Source organism: Dasypus novemcinctus, chromosome 6 (genome assembly GCF_030445035.2).
Source record: "Dasypus novemcinctus isolate mDasNov1 chromosome 6, mDasNov1.1.hap2, whole genome shotgun sequence".
Lineage (NCBI taxonomy): Eukaryota > Metazoa > Chordata > Mammalia > Cingulata > Dasypodidae > Dasypus > Dasypus novemcinctus.
In genome coordinates, this window is record NC_080678.1 from 98,601,407 (window position 1) to 98,621,340 (window position 19,934).

At 47.5% G+C, this 19,934-nt stretch overlaps 1 protein-coding gene across 1 annotated transcript in view; it reads left to right on the top strand.

Moving 5' to 3' along the window:
• Positions 1-19,934, top strand: part of LOC131278896 (anthrax toxin receptor-like) — a 102,933-nt gene that overhangs the window by 3,442 nt on the left and 79,557 nt on the right. The window contains exons 5-10 of the mRNA XM_071215594.1: positions 77-146; positions 1,034-1,112; positions 2,200-2,451; positions 4,871-4,900; positions 6,185-6,268; positions 6,797-6,877. Coding sequence (XP_071071695.1) covers positions 77-146; positions 1,034-1,112; positions 2,200-2,451; positions 4,871-4,900; positions 6,185-6,268; positions 6,797-6,877 — 596 coding nt within the window. The remainder of the gene's footprint in view (positions 1-76; positions 147-1,033; positions 1,113-2,199; positions 2,452-4,870; positions 4,901-6,184; positions 6,269-6,796; positions 6,878-19,934) is intronic.

Consider the following 19,934-nt stretch of genomic DNA (forward strand, 5'->3'; position numbering starts at 1 on the left):
TTGCTGAGGGCCGCAGGAGGTGGTGGCTGGATGAGCTGGCAAGTGCACTCACCTGCTCATGGGATTTGCCTTTTAGATGAAACAGCAATCACTGTGGAAGAGAAATTCATAACTTGCCCAGGAGTAGAACTGGAGGAACCTGGAGAGTAAGTGCCCGGTCTGGGGACCCTCGTGGCAGGAGACCAGATGGGCAGTGGTTTAGGGGTCCTGGGTGAGGACACCCTCGGCCGGGGCACCCGGGGAGCCCTCTGTACCTACCCTGATGGGTGGTCCTGGGGGTGGGCAGGGATCCACATGGCCCGGCTCCGCTGAGGATGGCAGGAGGTGGAGGGTGCCTGCCTTAGTTTCCCCATGCTGTGACATCTCCCAAGCCATGGGTTGTCTTGACAAGAGGGGTTTCTTGGCTGCCAGTGTTGGGGCTGGAAGCTGGCTCCCTCCAGGGTGGGCAGCACTCTGGTGCTGGCAGCTGGCAATCCTGGGGTCCCGTGGCTCCCCCACCACATGGCCACGTGCTCTCCTCTCTCTGCCGGGTTCCCAAGGACTTCCAATGTCTTCTCCTCCAAGTGGCTTTCCCTTGAAAGCCCCCAGTCACAGCACTAAGGGCAGTCTCATTCCCCTGACCGCAGCATAGCGACATCCTCAGAAGGTCCTTTGATGATGGGTTACACCCCAGGACTGGGTGCAGGTCATGAACATGGTTTTTTCTGGGGCACACGCTTCAGCCCATCCAGTTCCAAAGGGCTCCTGCCACTCACTGGAGCTGAGCCCACATGCCCTGTCCACACCAAGGAGCCGAGGGAGCCCCCATGTGGCCGCGGCTCACGTGGCACATGGCCGCATGGTGGGCAGATGATGCCGGGCTCCTGGGGCTGGCCATGTCCCTCGGGGCCTCCAAGCCAGGCCGACCTCGTGCTCTGGGGAAGGAGAGCTTGCCCACCACCCCGTTGCCTTGCTGGCAAAGTCACTGCACCCAGGAGAGCTGGGGGCCATGGGGAGACCTGCTTGTCACCGGCCCACCCCCTCTGTGCTTTAGGAAGGTCTTCGTTGAAATCAGCCTCAACAAAGGGAATAACTTCTTTGCCAACAACCTTAGCTTCACCAGTGTCCTGTGCGTGAGTACTGGGGGGGGGGCACCCCCGTCAAGGGGCCTGTCAGCCCAGCCCTGATGCAGACACGCTGGGGGGCAGCTGGCAGCCAGGGTGAATGGGTGGGGCAGGGGTCCACCAGGACCAGAGTCCAGGCCTGCGGCACCTCTGGCCATGTGGGCCCCAGGGCCCACCCCTCCTGGTCAGGGTCCAGGCAATGGAGTGGGGGACCCTCTGCTGAGGCCCCTCCCAGCAGGGGAGCTGTGGGGGCCTGGCCCCCTCCCAGGCCTTGTGGCACCGCCCGCTGCCATCGCATCCTCGGCTGCCCCTCTGCCCGCTGCCCCTGAGCCCTACAGGAAGCTCGTCCCCTGTTGTGGACGGGACAGCTTGGCGGGACGGAGGGGTGGATGGGGGTCGGCCCTTGGGAGGCTCGTGGGCCTGAAGGAGCCCCCGCCAGGGCAGCCGCCCACAGCTCCAGGCAGGTGGACATCCCGTCCCCGGGCAGCAGGCCTCGGGCGGTGGAGAGCGAGAGGCTGGGGCAGAGGGCCCTGGTGGAGGACGGCGCTGGCTGCAGGCGTGTGTCAGGGAGCAGCCCCGAGGACACGGCCAGCTGCTGACAATGCTCAAGCCTCCCCTTGCCCGACGCCCTCAGACCCCGGCCCAGTGTGGGCTTTCTGGGAAGTCTCCCTGCACCTCCCAGGCGCCCGCCAGGCAGGATGGGCCCTTCCCTCCACCAGGGTGTGGAGAGCTGGGAGGGGCTCAGGAGATGGGGGGCCTGGCCTCTGGGCGGCCGGCCCCCGGCCATCTGGGTGCGGTGTCCTCTGTGTCCCCACAGCCCCATCCTTGTCAGCCGAGGCCTCCTCTTGGGGTTGGGTCCTTCAGCCCGGAAGCTTCCAGGCTATCTTGGCAGGCCTCGGAGGCAGGGGCTCGGGGCACGGTCGCAGGCAGTGACCACGGTCCTGGTCCCTGCCAGGGCCCTCCGGGGATTTGGGCCTGGACTCCTGACCCCCCTGGGGTCCCTCGAGATGGGGGCCTGAGGGGAAAGGGCAGTGGACACGAGGGTCCAGGGGCAGGAGCTGGGAGGGGGCCATGCAAGGCTGTGGTCCTTCCACAGGGAGAGCACCCTACCACCCCCGTTCGCAACACTCCACGCCAGGCCCAAACTAAACCACACCCCAAAAAGACCACCACCACCACCACCACGACCACGACGACGACCACGGAGACGACCACGGAGACGACCACGGAGACGACCACCAGCATCCCCGCCAAGCCCCCAAAATTCCCCCTGCTCCCCGTGGTGGTTGGCATGTTGTCGCTGACAGGCCCACTGCTGCTGTGCTGCCTCTGCTACATCTGCTGGCCCGTGAGCACCCGCCCCCTTGGCCCACCCGGCGGCACCCTCCTGGGGGCAGGTCCCAGCAGCTCCCAAGACTGACCACGGCTCAGGCTCCACCCCCCCCCCAGAGCCTAGCGGCGCCCTGGCCTCCTGCCCCGCCTGCCACGGGGTGCTCACAGGGAGGCTGCGCACGCTGGGCCAGGCTGCTCTGGTGCCCACAGCCCTTCTAGAGGTGACCAGAGGCCAGCGTGCAGCAGGGCAGCAGGAGGACAGAGACGAGTGCTCCTGGGTCAGGAAGGAGGGAACTTCAAGGGGCTGGATGACCGTCCCGAGTGCTGCAGGGAGGAGGAGGAGAAAGTGGGGGTGGCATGGGGGGCAGAGAAGGAGCAGGCGGGTCCCTGCCCAGGGAGTGCTCGAGGGAAAGCCAGTGGGGACCATCCCGCAAAGGGCTCTCGGCTAGGGGTGGCCTCAGCCTGCCTGGCCTGCCCCAGCCCTCCAGGGAGGGGTGGTGTCCCTGTGACAAAGGAGGAAACTGAGGCTCAGAGGCAGCTGTGCTGGCCACAGCCCCGCAGGCATCAGTCTGTGCCCCGCGGCTCTGAGCAGGGTCCCCACCTCTCCCAGGGGCTGAGGCTGAGCCCAAACTGCACCTTCCAGCACAGGTTATGTCTTTTTTTAATATTTATTTTTAAAGAAGCTTTATATTACATAAATGCTACATAAAAAATATATACATAAGGGATTCCCATCAACCTCACCGTCTCCCCCTCCCACACTTTCCCACATCAATAACAACCTTCCTTAGTGTGGCACATTTGCTAAAATTGATGAACACGTATTGAGGCATTGCTACTAACCATGGACTCTAGTTTACATTACAGTTGACACTCTGTCCTGCACAGTTTCGTAGGTTATGGCAAAATCCATAATGCCCTGTACCCATCATTGCCCTGTCCTGGAGGACAACTCCAATGTCCTGAAATTCCCCTCACCTCTTCTTCCCTCCCCCTCCCCCAGAACCTCTGGTGGCCACTGCCTTTATATCAATGATAGAAGTTCTTCCATTGCTAGAATAATGTCTATAATAGAATAGTAATAAGTCTACTTTAGTCCAGTGTTCATTCCGCAGTCTTGAGGATTTGACGATGGTGATGCAGTTTCTGATTGAGAGGGGCCCTGTTTCCCAGGCAGTAGGTGGATGTTACTCTCTTGCTTGCAGTTGCAGACACTCTCTGTTCCTTGGGATGGGCGTTGTCCATCGTCATCTCCTTGTTAGTTGTGCTGGATGAGTCCAATGAACTGGAGAGTAGGTGCTGCAACTCTGCTGAGATTCAGGACCCAACTGGCACATGGATGGACCAAAGATTTTAAGTCTCTGGAACATACATTTAATAAGTAGAGTGCTAATGATATTTCAAATAAAAGGGGCAGAAGAGCCTTGTTTAGGGAAACTATACAAGAGTCTAAGTCTGTTACACTGAGGAGCATAGATTCCAGAGTAAGGCCAGCTGAGAGAATGCCTAACTCCTGAGCTGCTCTGTGCTGCTTTTGGTGTTTGGGTGTCTCTAGCTCTTAGGAGCCCTGCTGTTTGAGGCATTGTTTACCGTGGCAGTCAATGGGATCCTGCTGAGCCTGCTGAGATGCACAGAAGTGTAACCTCTGGAATGACCTTCTGATTCACTTCAAAATCTCTAAGCCATAAAAGCTCATTTGTATTGAATATTTCCCCCTTTTGGTCAAGGTCTTTATCTGCATGCGTTGTTGGTTGGTGTTGGTAATAATCCCTTGGTGCCAGGGGGGCTCATCCACAGGCATCATGTCCCATGCAGGGAAAAGGATAGTGTGTTTATATGCTGAGTTTGGCTTTCAGAGAGGCCACATTTCAGCAACAAGGAAGTATTCAGGAGGTAACTCTTAGGCAATGTATAACACTAGGCTAAGTTTCAAATTCACAAGGAAAGGTCTGTAAGTACTGTCGTCAATATCGAGGGCCTAGCATCATGGTCTCTCCTCCTTCACTAGGCACTACCCTTGTACTTGGGAGATTCTTGCCATGCTGTTAGAGAATGAAGCAGCACTCCCCAGGATGGGAATTCAATATTCTTTGGTTATTGTGTGGGTCTTCAACCATCCAGACAGTGAACGCTTGAACATATTCATATGCCTTTGAGGCATGCCCCAGGTGGACCTCTTCCCACATTTCTGTAACCTAAAGCTTCTTTGAAAATAAAGTGGAAAAAATAAGACCCTGGGGGATTATACAGGAGAAATTATTACTGTACATATAAGACAACAGACCTTACAGTGATGAAAGACACAATGTCTAAAAAATTTTTATACTATTTTTATTTTTAAAGTTTTTTTTTTGTATGTTACTTGTTATTTTAAATGCTAGTATTATTTCTTTTTCTTATTAATCTTATTTGGCTATGTCTTTTTAACATTCTAGTGTAAAAAGAAGCCACCGGACCCATGTAGGGTAAGTCCTAAGTGCGTCCTGACTTCCTGTGAGCTCATCTGCCATGCACCGAGCCTCCTGCAGCCCATGGAGGGGTCCACTCCCACCCCAGGAGCTCCACTGCCTGTGCCAAGAGCCTGCAGAGCAGGAGGAGGGGGATGCAGGGGTGGGGGGACGGGGACTGCTAGGGAAGCCAGGCGTCCCCCTTCCCGGGCTCACCAAAGGAGCAGTGTGGGCAGCCTGTGGGGGGTCTGCCACAGACCCTCCTGAGACAAGTGGGACACTTGGCCCCTGCTGGCTGGCAGGATGGCACTTACCCAGGACTCAGGGAAGCTTCTGGAAAAGGAGCCTCATGTTGCAAGGACCCAGCTCTGGGATCTGCCGTGCCCTTGTCTTAATCATGGTCTCCTGGTGGGCAGAGGGGCCTGGCCGGGTCAGCCCTTGGGGCCTGCAGGGCTGAGGGTGGGTGAGGGAGCTTATCTGGCACAGAGCTGCGAGGGACACCCACCCGGGGGAGCCCAGGGCTGGGTTCAGGGCAGCAGCCGTGGGACCAGGTGGGCCTGGGGCGGTTGCGCTTTCAAAGCTGGAGCCCGGTGGCTGAGGAGCATCCCCTGCCCATGCGTGGACTCCTGGCTGGCCCAGCATGTGGTGTCTTCGTTTGCCAGGGCTGCTCTGACAAATGCCATGGACCGGGTGGCTTGAACCGGGAGGTCACTGTCTCTGGTCTGGAGGCCAGAAGTCCAGCTTTCTCCCGGGTCCGCAGGTTTCCGGTGCAAGTCACTGTGGCCCTCGGGGTCCTTGGCTGGCCTTGTGCCTTGGCCACACGGTGCTGTCCTTGGTCCCCTCTGTCCTCTGCCTTCAGGCTCCTCCTGAGTCACGTTTCCTCCTTCATGATGCTCCTGGAGTGGACAGAGCTCCCGCTTCTCTGTGGCCACCCGTCCAGTAGTGATGTCCTGGGCATGTCCTGTTACAGATGGCTCCCCCCACAGAGCACAGCTGCAGGCATGAACCCCTCTCTTCTGGGGCCCTCGGTCCAGGCCCCACACGGGGCACAGCCTCAAGGAGGCTCTGCCAATGAGGGCATCAGAGGAGTGAGGGGACAGGGGAGCTTTGCAGCACTTTGGGGATGAGCCAGATGCCATCTTGTTTGCCCCAGAGGATGCTCCCTGGGAGCGCGGGTGCTGCTGATGGAATCCGGGGTCCCTCACTTGATTGTTCCTTATTCACCCCACAAACAGTGGCTGAGTGGCAGCACTAGCCCCCCTGGATGTGCCGCCCTGGAGCAGACGCTTTCTCTTCCTACAGACAGTGTGCTGCAGCCCGCCGCGGCCCATGGTGATGCCCGCCCGCTGTGACTGCCTGGGCACTGGGCGTCTGAGCCAAATGGAGGTGAGGAGGGCCCCCATCATGCTGAGCTTGAGGTGCAGAGTTCCAACCAGAAGTCTCCACTTGTGGGGTGGCGAGGGTCCTGGGCATCTGGCTTTCTCCCTAGGTGCCAGGGGCCAGGGTGGGCACAAAGCAGAGTGCCCCATGCCCCCAGGGGCTGCAAGGCTGCCCCACTGCCCCTCCCCACCCTCTACCTTGGGAGTGCAGGCCTCCCTGCCCCTCCTTGGGCTGCTGCCCAGTGCCCTGTGCCCCCATAATGCTCCCCTCAGGGACTTTTCCTGGCTCCTGGTGTAGCTCCTCCAACCTGTGAACTTGTCCCCTTAACGAACCACTGACACCCCTACACCAAAAGAGCGTCTTGTTCCAGATTCTGACGTTGTGACCACAGTGACCACCACCCCAGCAGGCACGCAGGCTGCCAGGCTCCTGCTCCCAAGCTCTGCATGTTCTTGGGGTTCAGCTGGGGTGCCTGACCCTCTCTGGCAGTGTCACCCCACCATGCCATGTCCTCATGCCATGTCCCCTTTGCAGGGCAAACTGGACCTCCTGTGTGCTCTTGCTAGGGAGAACTGCAGCTCTGTGCAACTGATGCGGCCCTCTTTGGGGAGCATGGTGAGCAGGCAGGGGTGCTGCCCCCGTGGCGGGTGGTCACCCACAGTGCTTTTCCCTTGTGACAGTTGCCCACAGATGGAGTCCCCAGCCCTGGGAAGTGGTGGTCAGGAGCACATAGGCCCCAGGGGACTGAACGTGGCCACCAACATGCTCTTTGCCTTGTGGTCTCTAGTTTTATTTTTTCTTTAATTAAAGCCATTCTCAGGATGTGTGGTGATATCTCATTCTGGTTTGGATTTGCACTTCCCTAATGGTTGGTGATGTTGACATCTTTTCATGTGCTTATTTGCCAACTGTGTATCTTCTTTGGAGAAATGTCCATTCAAATTATTTGCCCTTTTTTCAGTTGAGTGGTTTAACTTTTTGTTGATAAGTTGTAGGATTCATTTATTTATTCTCGATATCAAACCCTTACCAGATACATGGTTTCCAAATGTTTTCTCCAGTTATGTAGATGGTCTTTTCACTTTCTTGATAATACCCTTTGATGAACAAACGTTTATAATTTTGATGAAATCCAATTTAACTGTTTTTCCTTTTGTTGCTCATGGTGGTGGTATAATGTCTAAGAATCCATTGTGTAACTTATTGTCTATCCTACAGTATGAGCCATATGCACTTGAGAAGAATGTGTATTATGCTGTTGTTGGATGAAGTATTTGTATATACATCAGGTTTGGTTGGTTTATAGTATTGTTTAAGTCTTTCTTTCCTTATTGATCTTCAGTCTAGAAGTTCTATTCATTATGGAAAGTGGTGCATTGAAGTCTCCTACTATAAATGTAGAACTATCTACTTTTCCATTCAATCTCTCAATATTTACTTCATATATTCTGCAGTGCTGCTATTAGGTGCATATATGCATTCTCAATAAATTGACCCTTTTGTCAATATGTAGTGTACTTCTTTGTCCCTTATAATAGTTTTTTTACTTTGTCTATTTTATGAGGTATTAGCATCTTAGTATAATATATGAGTATATTAATATTGTATATAAGTATACCCATACTGGATCCCTTTTGATAATCCTACTTGTGTCTGAATTTAAGGAGAGTCTCTTCTTAACAACATAAAATTGGACCATGCTATTTTATCCACTCTGCCAATCTCTGCCTTTTGACTGGAGAGTTTAACCCATTCACATTTAAAGTGACTACTGGTAATACAGGCCCTTCTGCCAGTTTATTTGGATTTTGCAATTCTTATTCCTTTTTTGTTCCTCAATTCTCCCATCATTGCCTTCTTTTGTATTATTTTTTCCTTTCATTGTGAACCACTTTGAACACTTTCTCATTTATTTCTGCATGCCTTCTTCTGATATACATTGTGGTTACCATGGAGTACACATTTTAATACCTTAACAAATGTGTACCATAGGGTATGCATTTAGCCTCTTAACAAAAGTGGTTACCATGGGGTACAAATTCAACATCTTCAATCTTTAACAATCTTGTTTGATTTATTACCAGCTTAATTTCAACAACATTTACAAACTATGTTCCATAGCCTTCTGCCCCCCATTCTTTATGTGTTCTTGTCACAAATTAAATCTTTATACATTTTAAAGGTTGGGTGTCCCAACCCATGGGTGTATCATTACTTTTATGCATTTGAATTTTAGATCCCATAAGAAGTGAAAACTGAGTTACAAATGGAAAGTACTGGTGTTTATAATTAACCATGCTGTTACCTTTATCAGAGATCCTTATTCTTTTATGCAGCTTTGTTCTACCATCTACTTACCTTTTGCTTTTAATCTGAAGAACTCCCTTTAGCATTGCTTATAGTCCAAGTTTAATGATGATGAACTCCCTATGCTTATGCCTTTATTTATCTTGGAATTTCTTAATCTCTCCCTCATTTTTGAAATACAGTTACTCAAGATAAAAGTTCTTGGTTGGCACTTATTTTCTGTCAGCATATTCAATATGTCATCTGTATTAGTCAGCCAAAGGGGTGCTGATGCAAAATACCAGAAATTGGTTGGTTTTTTAAAGGGTATTTATTTGGGGTAGGGGCTTACAGATACCAGGCCATAAAGCATAAGTTACTTCCCTCACCAAAGTCTATTTGGAGCAGGATGGCTGCCAACGTCTGTGAGGGTTCAGGCTTTTTGGGTTCCTACGTTCCTGGGGCTTGCTTTTCTCTGCATTCAAGGTTCCTATCTTCCTGGGACTGACTTCTCTTTCCTCTGTGAGCTTACTTCCTGGGACTCCAGCTTAAGCCTTCAGCATCAAACTCCAACATCAAAACTCCAACATCAGAAGACCTCCAACTCTGTCCTTTGCAATGCCTTTTATCTGTGAGTCCCCACCCACCAAGGGGGGGGCTCAATGCCCTACTGGCACAAGAAGATTAGCTAATTACTTAATTGAGTAAGCCTCTGAATCCAATATAATCTAATATGCCCAGAGGAAAAGATAAGTTTACAAATATAATCCAATTTCTTTTTGGAATTTGTCAATAATATCAAACTGCTACACCATCCCCCTGCTTTCTTGCCTCAGTGGTTTCTGATGAGAAATTGGAACTTCTTCTTATTGAAGCTCCCTTGAAGATGATGTGTTGTTGTCTCCTGTAATTTTCAGGATTCTCTGTCTTTGGCATTAGATAGTTTGATTATAATGTGGTGGTTGCGGATCTCTTTGAGTTTATCTTATTCATAGTTCATTATAATTCTTGGATATGTATATTCATTTCTTTACTTAAATTTGGGTAGTTTGCATGCTTTATTTCTTCAAATAGTCTCTCAGTTTCTTTCACTCTGTCTTCTTCTAGGAACCCCATAATGCATATATTGGTAAACTTGATGTCCCACAAGTCTCCTGGTCTCTCTGTTCACTTTTCTTCATTCTTTTTCCTTTCTGCCCCTCAGCCTAAATAATTTCAATCATCTTCTCTTCAGGTTCACAGATATTTTCTTCTGCCAGCTCCAATCTGCTATTGAACCCATACAAGGAATTTTAAATTCCATTATTGTGGTCTTTAATTCCACTATTTCTGTTGGGTTCCCTTTTATAATTTCTCTTTATTGAAATTCTCATTTTTTTCACATATAATTTTCCTAATGTCCTTTAGTTCCTTATACATGTTTTCCATTCTCTCCTTGAGCATATTCAAGATCATTTTCTAAAAGAGTTTTTATGTTGAAAGTCTGGTTTTATTTGTTGATGGTTTCTGATGTTTTATCTTGTTCCTATGACTGGGCCATCAATTCCTGCCTCTTTATATGCCTTGCAGTCTTTACTTGCACACTGGATGTTTTAATAGTTTAAGGTGTTACCTCTGGAATTTAGTCCCCGGGCTTTCTGGGGCCCTGGAAGGAAGTCAGGCCTCACCCTCACTCCCAAGGCGCCCAGTCCATGGAGGAGCAGCAGCCAAGGTCAGAGGCCAGAGCACCTAAGACTCCCTGGGGAGGGCAGGGGAGCCTCTATAGAGGGGGTGACAGCCAAACCCTCCAAGTGGGAGTAGAGGCTGGATGCCAGCACTCCAGGGAGAGAAAAAGCATATAGGACCCTACAGGTCCAGGTGGGGCCTGAGCCCAGCCCACGGGGCCAAGGAAACTGCAGCCTCTGGACCCAAATCAAATGACTTCTCCATGACCTCCTGTCTCTTCTCTGCCCTACAGGGGAGGTGCTTCACCTTCACCCCAATGAGGGCCTGGAGGGTGCCGGTGATCTCTGACCCAAGACTGCGCCTTTCTCCCAACTGTGAGAGTGTCCCCTTCCCCGTGTGCCCGGGGTGCTGCCATTTCCCCGGTGCATATTCCCAGTCCTCCAGGATGCTGCCGCTGGTCTCGCCCTGCTCCCGGGCACAGGCTGCCTGCCCTCCACGAGCCCTGCCTGCAAAGCCCTAAGGCGAAAGCACCAAAGGGCCAGGATTGTTGACTTGCTGAGGTGGACACATAGTTTTGGTTTTACAGTAAAAAAGATGTTGGCATTTGTTGCTGATGATTAAAAGAGTTTATTACATGGTGAGTTTCTGTCCTCTCTGAGATGCATGTACACTCCACCTGCTAGAATAACGCATCCCGGGGCCCCGTGGGGATGCACATGGATTGTGCCTCTCACAGCACCTCGTCTTCATCCATCTGCCAAATTCCACTCCATGAAAAAGCCCAAAGAGCCTGTTTCATGTGAATCCAGTCCTAACTTCATGCAAAGAGAAGCCTTTGAATTTCTCCTCTCCTTTCTCCATGTCCCTGGTCTCCCACTTTGGAGTCCCACATTCTGAACATGTCATAGAAGGTGGTGAGGAGCCCCCAGGGTCACTAGCTGGAAGCACGACTTCTCGGTCCAGGTGCCCCGAACTGTGCCCAAGCCCAGAAGGATTCCCCTGAACCGTGTCCTCTCCACTAGAGAAGAAAAACAACTCCCCATCTGGTTCCATCTGCCCCTGCTGGAGAATCCACACCCAAGAAGGATGAGTTTTAGTGAGCAGCATCCTCCCACCAGGCGTAGCCCACTGTCTCTCTGTGCCTGTGAAATCACCAGGCCCACAGGCCCCCGGATCCTGGTGTGGGGTCCCTGAGCACCTCAGGAGGGTCTGCAAAGGCAGCTGTGACTGAGGGTGCCCAGGCATCCTCTATTATATTATTTTTTCATTTAAAAAATTTATTGAAATATATCATTCATACATGAACATACATAAATAATAGGTATGTAGTAAAAGTTGTACACTTACAACACATCATACTGGGCTCCCATACGTCACCCCACCACTAATACCTTGCATTGTTGTGAAACATAACAAACTATAAAAGAGCATCATCAAAGAATTACTCCTAACTACAATCCGTATCTTACATTTGGTGTATTTTTCCCCAACCCACCTTATTATGATTTTTATTCATAAACCTTACAATTTATCTAAAGTGTAAAATCCATTGGTATAATCAAGAATTGGGTATTCATCATTTCTATCAATTTTAGAGCATTTTCATTATTTAAAAAAAAGCAAACCACTGTCATACCTATATATTAGCAATTCTGATGACAAATTCTCTTATGTGCTCTCACCATTTCTATTCATTTCCAAACATTTCCAAACTACTTTTTACTGATTCTGCTCAGATTAAACCCAGCTTTCCATTCCCTAACTACACTCTCTTCTCTGGCGACATATTCTAGTTAGCCATTCTTCATTTATTTATTTTTTTAAAGACTCATTTATTTATTTATTTGTCTCCCCTTCCCCCCCACCCTGGTTGTTCTCTGTGTCTATTTGCTGCATCTTCTTTGTCTACTTCTGTTGTCAGCAGCACAGGAATCTGTTTCTTTTTGTTGCTTCATCTTGCTGTGTCAGCTCTCCGTGTTTGTGGCACCATTCCTGGGCAGGCTGCACTTTCTTTTGCCCTGGGCGGCTCTTCTTACGGGACGCGCTCCTTGTGCATGGGGCTTCCCTATACTGGGGACACCCCTGCGTGGCAGGGCAATCCTTGCGCGCATCAGCACTGTGCGTGGGCCAGCTCCACATGGGTCAAGGAGGCCTGGGGTTTGAACCGCAGACCTCCCATGTGGTAGACGGATGCCCTAACCACTGGGCCAAGTCCACTTCCCAGCCAGTCTTTATTGATCTTACTAGTTAGGAAACTAAACTCTCCACCTCAGTCCTGTCTTCTTGAAACTTTCAATTGAGTAAGGCAAGAACAGGTTTTGGTGTTTAATCAATACTGATTGAAAGAAATAACCATAATTTCTCCCATGTTTAAAAAAATTTTTTTCTGGAGGGGCCCATTTCTGTGTATGCAGGTTGTGTGTGCAGGCTTACCCTGGGACAAATAACCCTTGACTTTCAAAGCCTTCCTGTCTGGCGTTGCTGCTGCTTGAGGGAGCCCCCTCTCCCCCTCCTGCCCCTCGCCCTCCTGTGCAGCTGAGTCCCCCGTCTGTCCAGCCAGCTCCCAGGATGGGCTTGGGGAGAGCATTCCCCACTCGCCTCCCAGGCTGTCTGTGTGCCAGCAAATCCTCTCCCAAGCTGGTGGTAAGAAGGTTGCTCCTGTGACAAAATGCCGCATAAAGCGAGGCCGAGCAATGGGCCAACTCAGAGCCAGGAGCGAGGGAGAGGGGCTTAAAGCCCTGGGGAGGGGCTCAGCAGTCAGTTTAGGCCCCATTTGGAGACTCGATCCCAGATCAACTGTGCAAGAGGCTTCCCCACACCGCGCTTCCTGGCTTTCTCTGCAGGACGTGGAGCCTGACTCAGTCAACTCTTTTTTCTGTTTTCTTTTTATTTGTTTCACAAAGACTAAGAGCTTCTGGTTCTATAAATAAGAGAATGCTAACGAGGAGGAACAGGACATTGCACTGCTGGCCGTTGGAGACACTCATTCCGAGGACCTGGCTAGCATGTCCTCCACCCCAGGGGCAGGAGGGGCCACAGGGTCCTGACGTCATATGGGTAGGAGGGAGCTACACCCCTGAGTGTGGTGACCCGCTGGCTGGAGGCCCCAGCAGGCCACGTGCCAGGTGATCCAGCAGCCCTGCCACTGCAGGGGAGGGTGTGGCAGGACCCTCTGGACTTTGACACCAGCCTGGGGAGGGGGAGCCCCCATGGTGAGAGGGGGGCTTCAGGAGCTTGGAAGGCTGCAATCTTTTTTTTTTTCAAAATTAATATAGTTTTTTATTATTATTTTTAAATGTTACATTAAAAAATGTAAGAGTTTCCCATATGCTCCCGCACCCCACTCCTCCCACATCAACAACCTCTTTAATCATCGTGGCACAATCATCGCACTTGGTGAATATATTTTGGAGCACTGCTGCCCCGCATGGATAATGGTTTACGTTGTAGTCACACTCTCCCCCACCCATTCAGCGGGTTACGGCAGGATATATAATGTCTGGCATCCATCCCTGCAATGTTGTTCAGGACAACTCCAAGTCCCGAAAATGGCCCGCATCACTATCGCCTAACATGGAAGCTTCCAGAGACCCAAGAAACCTGCACAACTCTCCACAGGCCACTTCCAGATGCCCCCAGCCTGCGGTGTCCCTCAGTGCCTCTATCCAAGGGGCGTTTCCATGGAAACATCAAAGCTGCGCTGCCCACAGCACAGGCCTGACCTGCCTCAGGCTGTGCAGAGGCAGCGGCCCCAGAGCAGAGGACAGGGCTGAGGGGGTGGGGCTGGGGGCGGGGCCTGGGTTTGAGCCAAGGGGGCGGGGCCTGGGGGTCTAGCACTGCGTGGGACGGGGCCGCCGCGGGCTGCCAGGCCCAGGGCTCCAGAAGCTGGAAAGCCTTGGGAACCAGCAGCGTTTCCTCCTGCAGGCTCCTGCCCTCAGGGTGCTGCCCGCACCCCCCACAGACCCTGCACGGAGGACAGAGGGGCTCCCAGGCAGCTGCCCGGCTTCCCTACTCGTCAGAGTCCCTCCTGGTGACCCACTGGTCGGTCATGTGACTCCAACAGAGCTGCTGTCAGGGCCCAGACAGGGGGAGGGGCAGTTAGGGGGGAGCCCCGGGGCTGTCAGCGCCCCAAGAGTTGTCTCCACATGTTGGGGAGCCTCTGCCTCTGTCCTCACGGGAGGTCTTGGCATCAGGAAACTGAGAAGGGACGAGGCTGGAGAGGTTGGGGTGCAGGGCCCTGCCCTGGGTGGGCCAGGCCAGAGACTGTCTCAGATGCAGCTGAGCCAGGGGTGCAGGGCCTTCCTGCCTCAGCACCAGGCACCCAGGTGGGGCTGGGGGTCGCTTAAATATCACATCAAATTTACTTAACTTATGATTGAAGCAGTTCTATCAATTTCTGACATAACACTTTCTGGCATGTTTGAAACAAAGTAGTTCCCGAAATATACCACTCTATGAATATCAGAAAATAGGGCACTCTCAAATACCAGGCACATTAAATTCTGAGCCTACTTAAGATTGGTTTATATTGAGAGGAAAAAAATGTGTCTGCTTTCAGGAGGAAAAATGGCTTCATTCAAAAAAATTATCCAAAATTTCCTCCTGGTGATGGTGCAGCTATCAAAATAAACATCATCACACTTGGCACATGTGCAATAGAATGAAGTTAGAGATGCCAGTCAAGGTCTTAGTTTTCCTTCTCTGCAAAAAAACACGATCAAATGCATTTATGTTTCTAAGCTGCCAACTTTCAAATCACTGGTATCTTTTTATACCAAACATATATATTCAACTCCCACCCCAGTGCAGAGAATACCATAAATATTTTATGTATAATATATCAGTAATAGGTCACTTATTTAAAAATAGAAAATATTAATTAACAGAAATCCATCACCATCTCATATGTCCTGTCCTTCCAAAGCAAAATAAATATTTCACAAAGCCATGAGTGTTTCATGCAATGTACGTATACATTGTACTTGGGAAACTATGTTTATGCTAGTGTTCCAATATATTTGTTTATAGATGTGCATTATTGCCATTTGCATGTGAATAATGGTCAACCATTTTCTATTTGAGTCCCTTTGCTTGGAGGGCAGCATTCAGCCCTGTTTAAATTATATGCACTTTGTAAGATATGGGAAAGCTAAGCTGTAAGACAAAACTCTCACTGTTGGTTTTCCTTCCTGGAAAATGGTGCATAAAGCCTTGTTTAAGTGAGTGATACTACTGAAAATAGAATACATTCCTCTGAGCCTCTCCCATGACCAATCAAGATTGAGTCAAATCTGAAACATGAATCTAGAAGAATAAGCAAACATCCAGCTTCAATTTACAAATTGAAATGTACAAAGCCCAATCTTTGGCAGATCAAAGGTAATAGAGACATTCTGACAGTAAATTGTGTGGCTGTCCCTGAATCCTGTGATCCATGAGGTAAGACAGTTTGTGAGCAAAGTGGCAAGGCACAGGAACACAAATCGCACTCTGTAGGAGGAAGAAAACTAAGAGGAAGTTTCTTTTTTTGAATTTAATTTACATCTATTTTCTCTAGATTTACATTTTCACATTTGTCACATCACAGATTAAAAACATAGGCACACAAGTTTGACCCATTCATTTTACAGATCTGGAGGAAAACCGGGATCAGAAGATCCTTACTGGCAAGTTATAATACATGTGGCACAGCTTGTAAGTCAAATGCCCCACTGTGTCTGGGGTCAAGCAAACAGTGTCATAGATGACATTATAATGTGTGGGAGTAACAGTCCCATGTTTCACAGGCTGACTCACAATAAAGAAACCATACCTGGAATTATAGGACACATGAGAATCAGCTCATTGTAGAAGAAAAGCACGTAGTGAGTGGAGGCTCTGAAAACATTTAGTCTGTTACTCAACAGAAACGCATTCCCCAAGCAGAAAGTGTTTCCTTAAGTGACAGTCTGTTGAACAGATAAACAATGACACGACTCCATAAAGGACATTTAAATCATTGGGATGGTACTGTCAGGTGCTTTAGACTAATAAGGTATACACAGATGTCTAGACAGAAAAATAAAATTAGCACATTTGCTATTACCTACATATTATGTCTCAACAACATACATTTCAAAAATTTATATTTATATTGTGTGTGTGTATATATATATGTTGTATGTTGTATATGTCAAAAGAACTTTTATTTACTCTAGTTTAAAGATTTACGCACATTGTTGGAAGATCTTATTATCCAGAATTACATAATAAAGTGTTCCTAGTCCATTCCGTTGCCTGTTGAGTAATTCCCCATCATATACAGGCTTCAAAATTCATTATCCATTCTCTTGTTGATAGTTTCCTCCTAATTTTTTTTCCAGATTAAAGACATGAGGAAGATTCTAATGGGTGCTTTCTTGGGCACAAAACGCAAGTCTTTCTCTAAAGTATATAGCCAGATTGGAGCTTAGGTTGAGCACCTACAAATTCAGAATTGCTCTCTTTCTGGTGAACTGTTAGTTTCACTTATTTCTTTATATCAATATATCCAAGGCCAGAATTTTGGGTTAATATTCTGGTGTATTTTTCTATCCCTTTTTTCCCCCAATTTTATCATACTTTTAAGATTTATTAGGAGTATTTCTTCTAAAGAACAACTAACTTACTGATTTTTCTCCAACCTGTGTTCTGATTTAAGAGGCAAGGTTAATCTGTTTAAATTATCGGGTTTGTTTTATGTGGACCCTATTATTTTGTTCTTTAAATTTATGTTTTATCTGTGTTTTTGCTTAATCCTTTCCTGTCTTTTACTAGATTGATCAATATTTCTGCCTTTCTTTCATTTTCATTTATCCCTCCTCCCACTCTATTGAGATGGAAGTCAAGTTTTATTTCACTTCATGGTTTCCCATATATTTTAATTTATATAGTCAACTTAGCAAGTCTAAAGTTAATCATTTAAACTTTAATTTAACCATTCTACCTAGCAACTGAGGATCTCTGGATTCTTTAGCCCTGATCCCTATTTTCCCATGCAAATGGTGTTTATGTCCAATATTTTATATCTACCTAGTTCTTACATACTCCCCAAATTTGACATTTATAAGGTCAGTGTTTTAAACTCCCAAATATTTTTGATAGCATTGCTTCTTGAATCTCATTCCTTCTTTATTTGTTCACTTTCCTTTCCCCTAAATATATACCTTATGGTTGCTATATTTCAGGGAGTGTCTGATGGACATATACAATATGTGTAATTATCTAAATCTTGTTTTATTTCACTCTCACCTTTGAATGATAGTTTAACTGGGTACCAAACTTTAGGGTGAGAGTTACTTGTTAGCATATTGAGGATATTATTTCAATGTCTTCTGCTTTCTATGGCTGAATGGAATTTTTATTGTTTATCAATAATATATTTTCCTCTTCTGATTTTAAAATCTCCTGTCTCAGATATTTTGATGTTTCACTATGTGTCTAGGTATGGATTTATTTTAATTGTTCTTGCTTAGGTTCTATTATTCCTGAATCTAAGGAGTCAGGTTTTCAGCAATTCTCTCTTTAATATTGACCCCCTTCCTGCTATCTCCACCTTTTTGAACTTCTACTCAACCTATAGCAAATCTGCTCACTCAGTTTTACATTTCGATAATCTGTATTCATACCTTCCATCTCTCCATGACTCTGCACTGAGTTCTGTGAATTTCTTTGAATGGATTTTGCAGTTAATTATTTCTGTTCTTTTGTGTCTAATCTGCCCTTTAACCCTTCTATCTAATTTTCTCACTTCTACCATCTTTATCATTGCTAGATATTCAATTACAAAGTTATCTTTCTATTCAACATTTATCAGTTCTCTTATGTTCTGTTCCATTATACATATATAATCATTTAAAAATTCATTTATATAAACTATTTTTTTCATGTTTAGTTCTTTTTATTAGGGTAAGTGTGTTTTCTCTCTTGTAACTTGTTTCACTTGCAAACGTATATAAACTATTTCTAACACTTTACCTGAAACTTGTGTGTTTAGCCCTATGTTGTATTGCCTGCAGCTTCCCTCTAAGAGTTGCTTCCTCAAAAAAAAGACAAAGCAATTTATGAATATCATTTTCAATTATTTCATGATGTCCATATTATCCAGTCCTGATTTTTAAAAATTAAACTCTGTATTTTGTTGCCAAATAACTGTGAATATTACTTTGGTATTGAATCATCCCGGTTCAGAGGAGATAGGTATTACATGCAGAAAATTTGCACATAAGAGAAAGTGGGCTTTGATTTAGTTTAGATGTTGTCCCCTAGAAATGCAAGAAAACATTTAAAAAGAATAAACCTCCTTAGTGTGTTAATTAAATACTTTGATTTTTAGGTTATATTTACTAAGACTTGACTTTGATGATTGAGGAGTGTCAATACAAAACACAATTTACTCTCTCCTATAATCGTAACATACAATTTAGGGCCCCACTAGAAAACAATGTTTTTGGGTCACAGACTCCTATGAAAGTGAGTTTAAGAAACCGATCTGGCCAGACCACCAAGCACAATTCCTATGTCCAAATAAAGACCCACAGTGTAAAAGTAATAATATAAGCTCAAATTGGTGTAAAGAACCAAAAATACTTTTTAAGGAGAAGTTATTTGAATTAAGTGACTTTGCTAAACTGAAGTAATTTAAGAAATTTATACAATCAGATCTTTAAAAAATGAAAATAAAACTACAAAAGGGCTTATCATTCCCTCTGGGCAATCATGCCTGGAAGTGGAATTTGAATTCTTCCTTGAGACTCAATAAAAAAAATCTGATGTTGATACATTTCTTCATCACAATTACAGTTAGTTTGGTACTTTAAAAAATTATGATAAGTGCTACTGTGTCTACTCAGTCTTATCTTGAAAGCATTCAATATGTGAAAGATCATATACATAGGATCTCCTAAAAGAGTTTGCAGGGAGTGGGTGTAGCTCATAGGTGAGAGCCTGCTTCCCACGTAGAAGGTCCTCCATTCAATCCCCAGTACCTCCTAAAGACAATAATCATATGGGGACAGCAGCACTCTAGGTACCGAATATCACTGTTTTAGGTTCATGTGTCTATTTCAAGATGTAAATAAAGAGGTATTTACTCAGAGCCAGCCACCCACTCCCCAGGGGAAAGGTCCTTTCCTCCAGCCTTAGGAGCTATTCCTGCTATTCTGGCAGGGCAGCAGGGCCAAAAGACACACAGATGGGGCTAGAGAAGCCAGCTGGGAGGGCTCCCCCCTCCTGGTAACTGCAAAACTCTGGGTGAAGGGGAGAGGAGTGCAAGCCACTGGCCAGGCTAACATCATGGATCTTGTGAAAATCTGAGGCCACCAAGCCTTCCTACTTCAGGGCTGGAATGGAGATTGAAAATGGCAAAATTTTTACCCTGGAAGGAAAGAAATATCTGCTCCTCCAATATTCCAATTCTGCCTTTTTTCCCTCTGACTCTGGTGTGGGACCCAAAGTCAAAGCAGTAGGGTCTCTCTTCTCTCCTCCCCTTGCCTGAAGCCCACCATTGGTGTCAAGTTCCTGGTCCTCATAGTTAACACTTGGAATTCCTTTGGAAATATATATATTTTTTGGTTTTTATTTTTGCTTTGGAAATGTTAAAGACTCAAGTGCAGATCTCACATACACAAATGCACACATACACATAAAGGTGGCCCTTTGCAATGTAGATACTTACTCAAAGGATTTAGCAACTAGTTTTAAG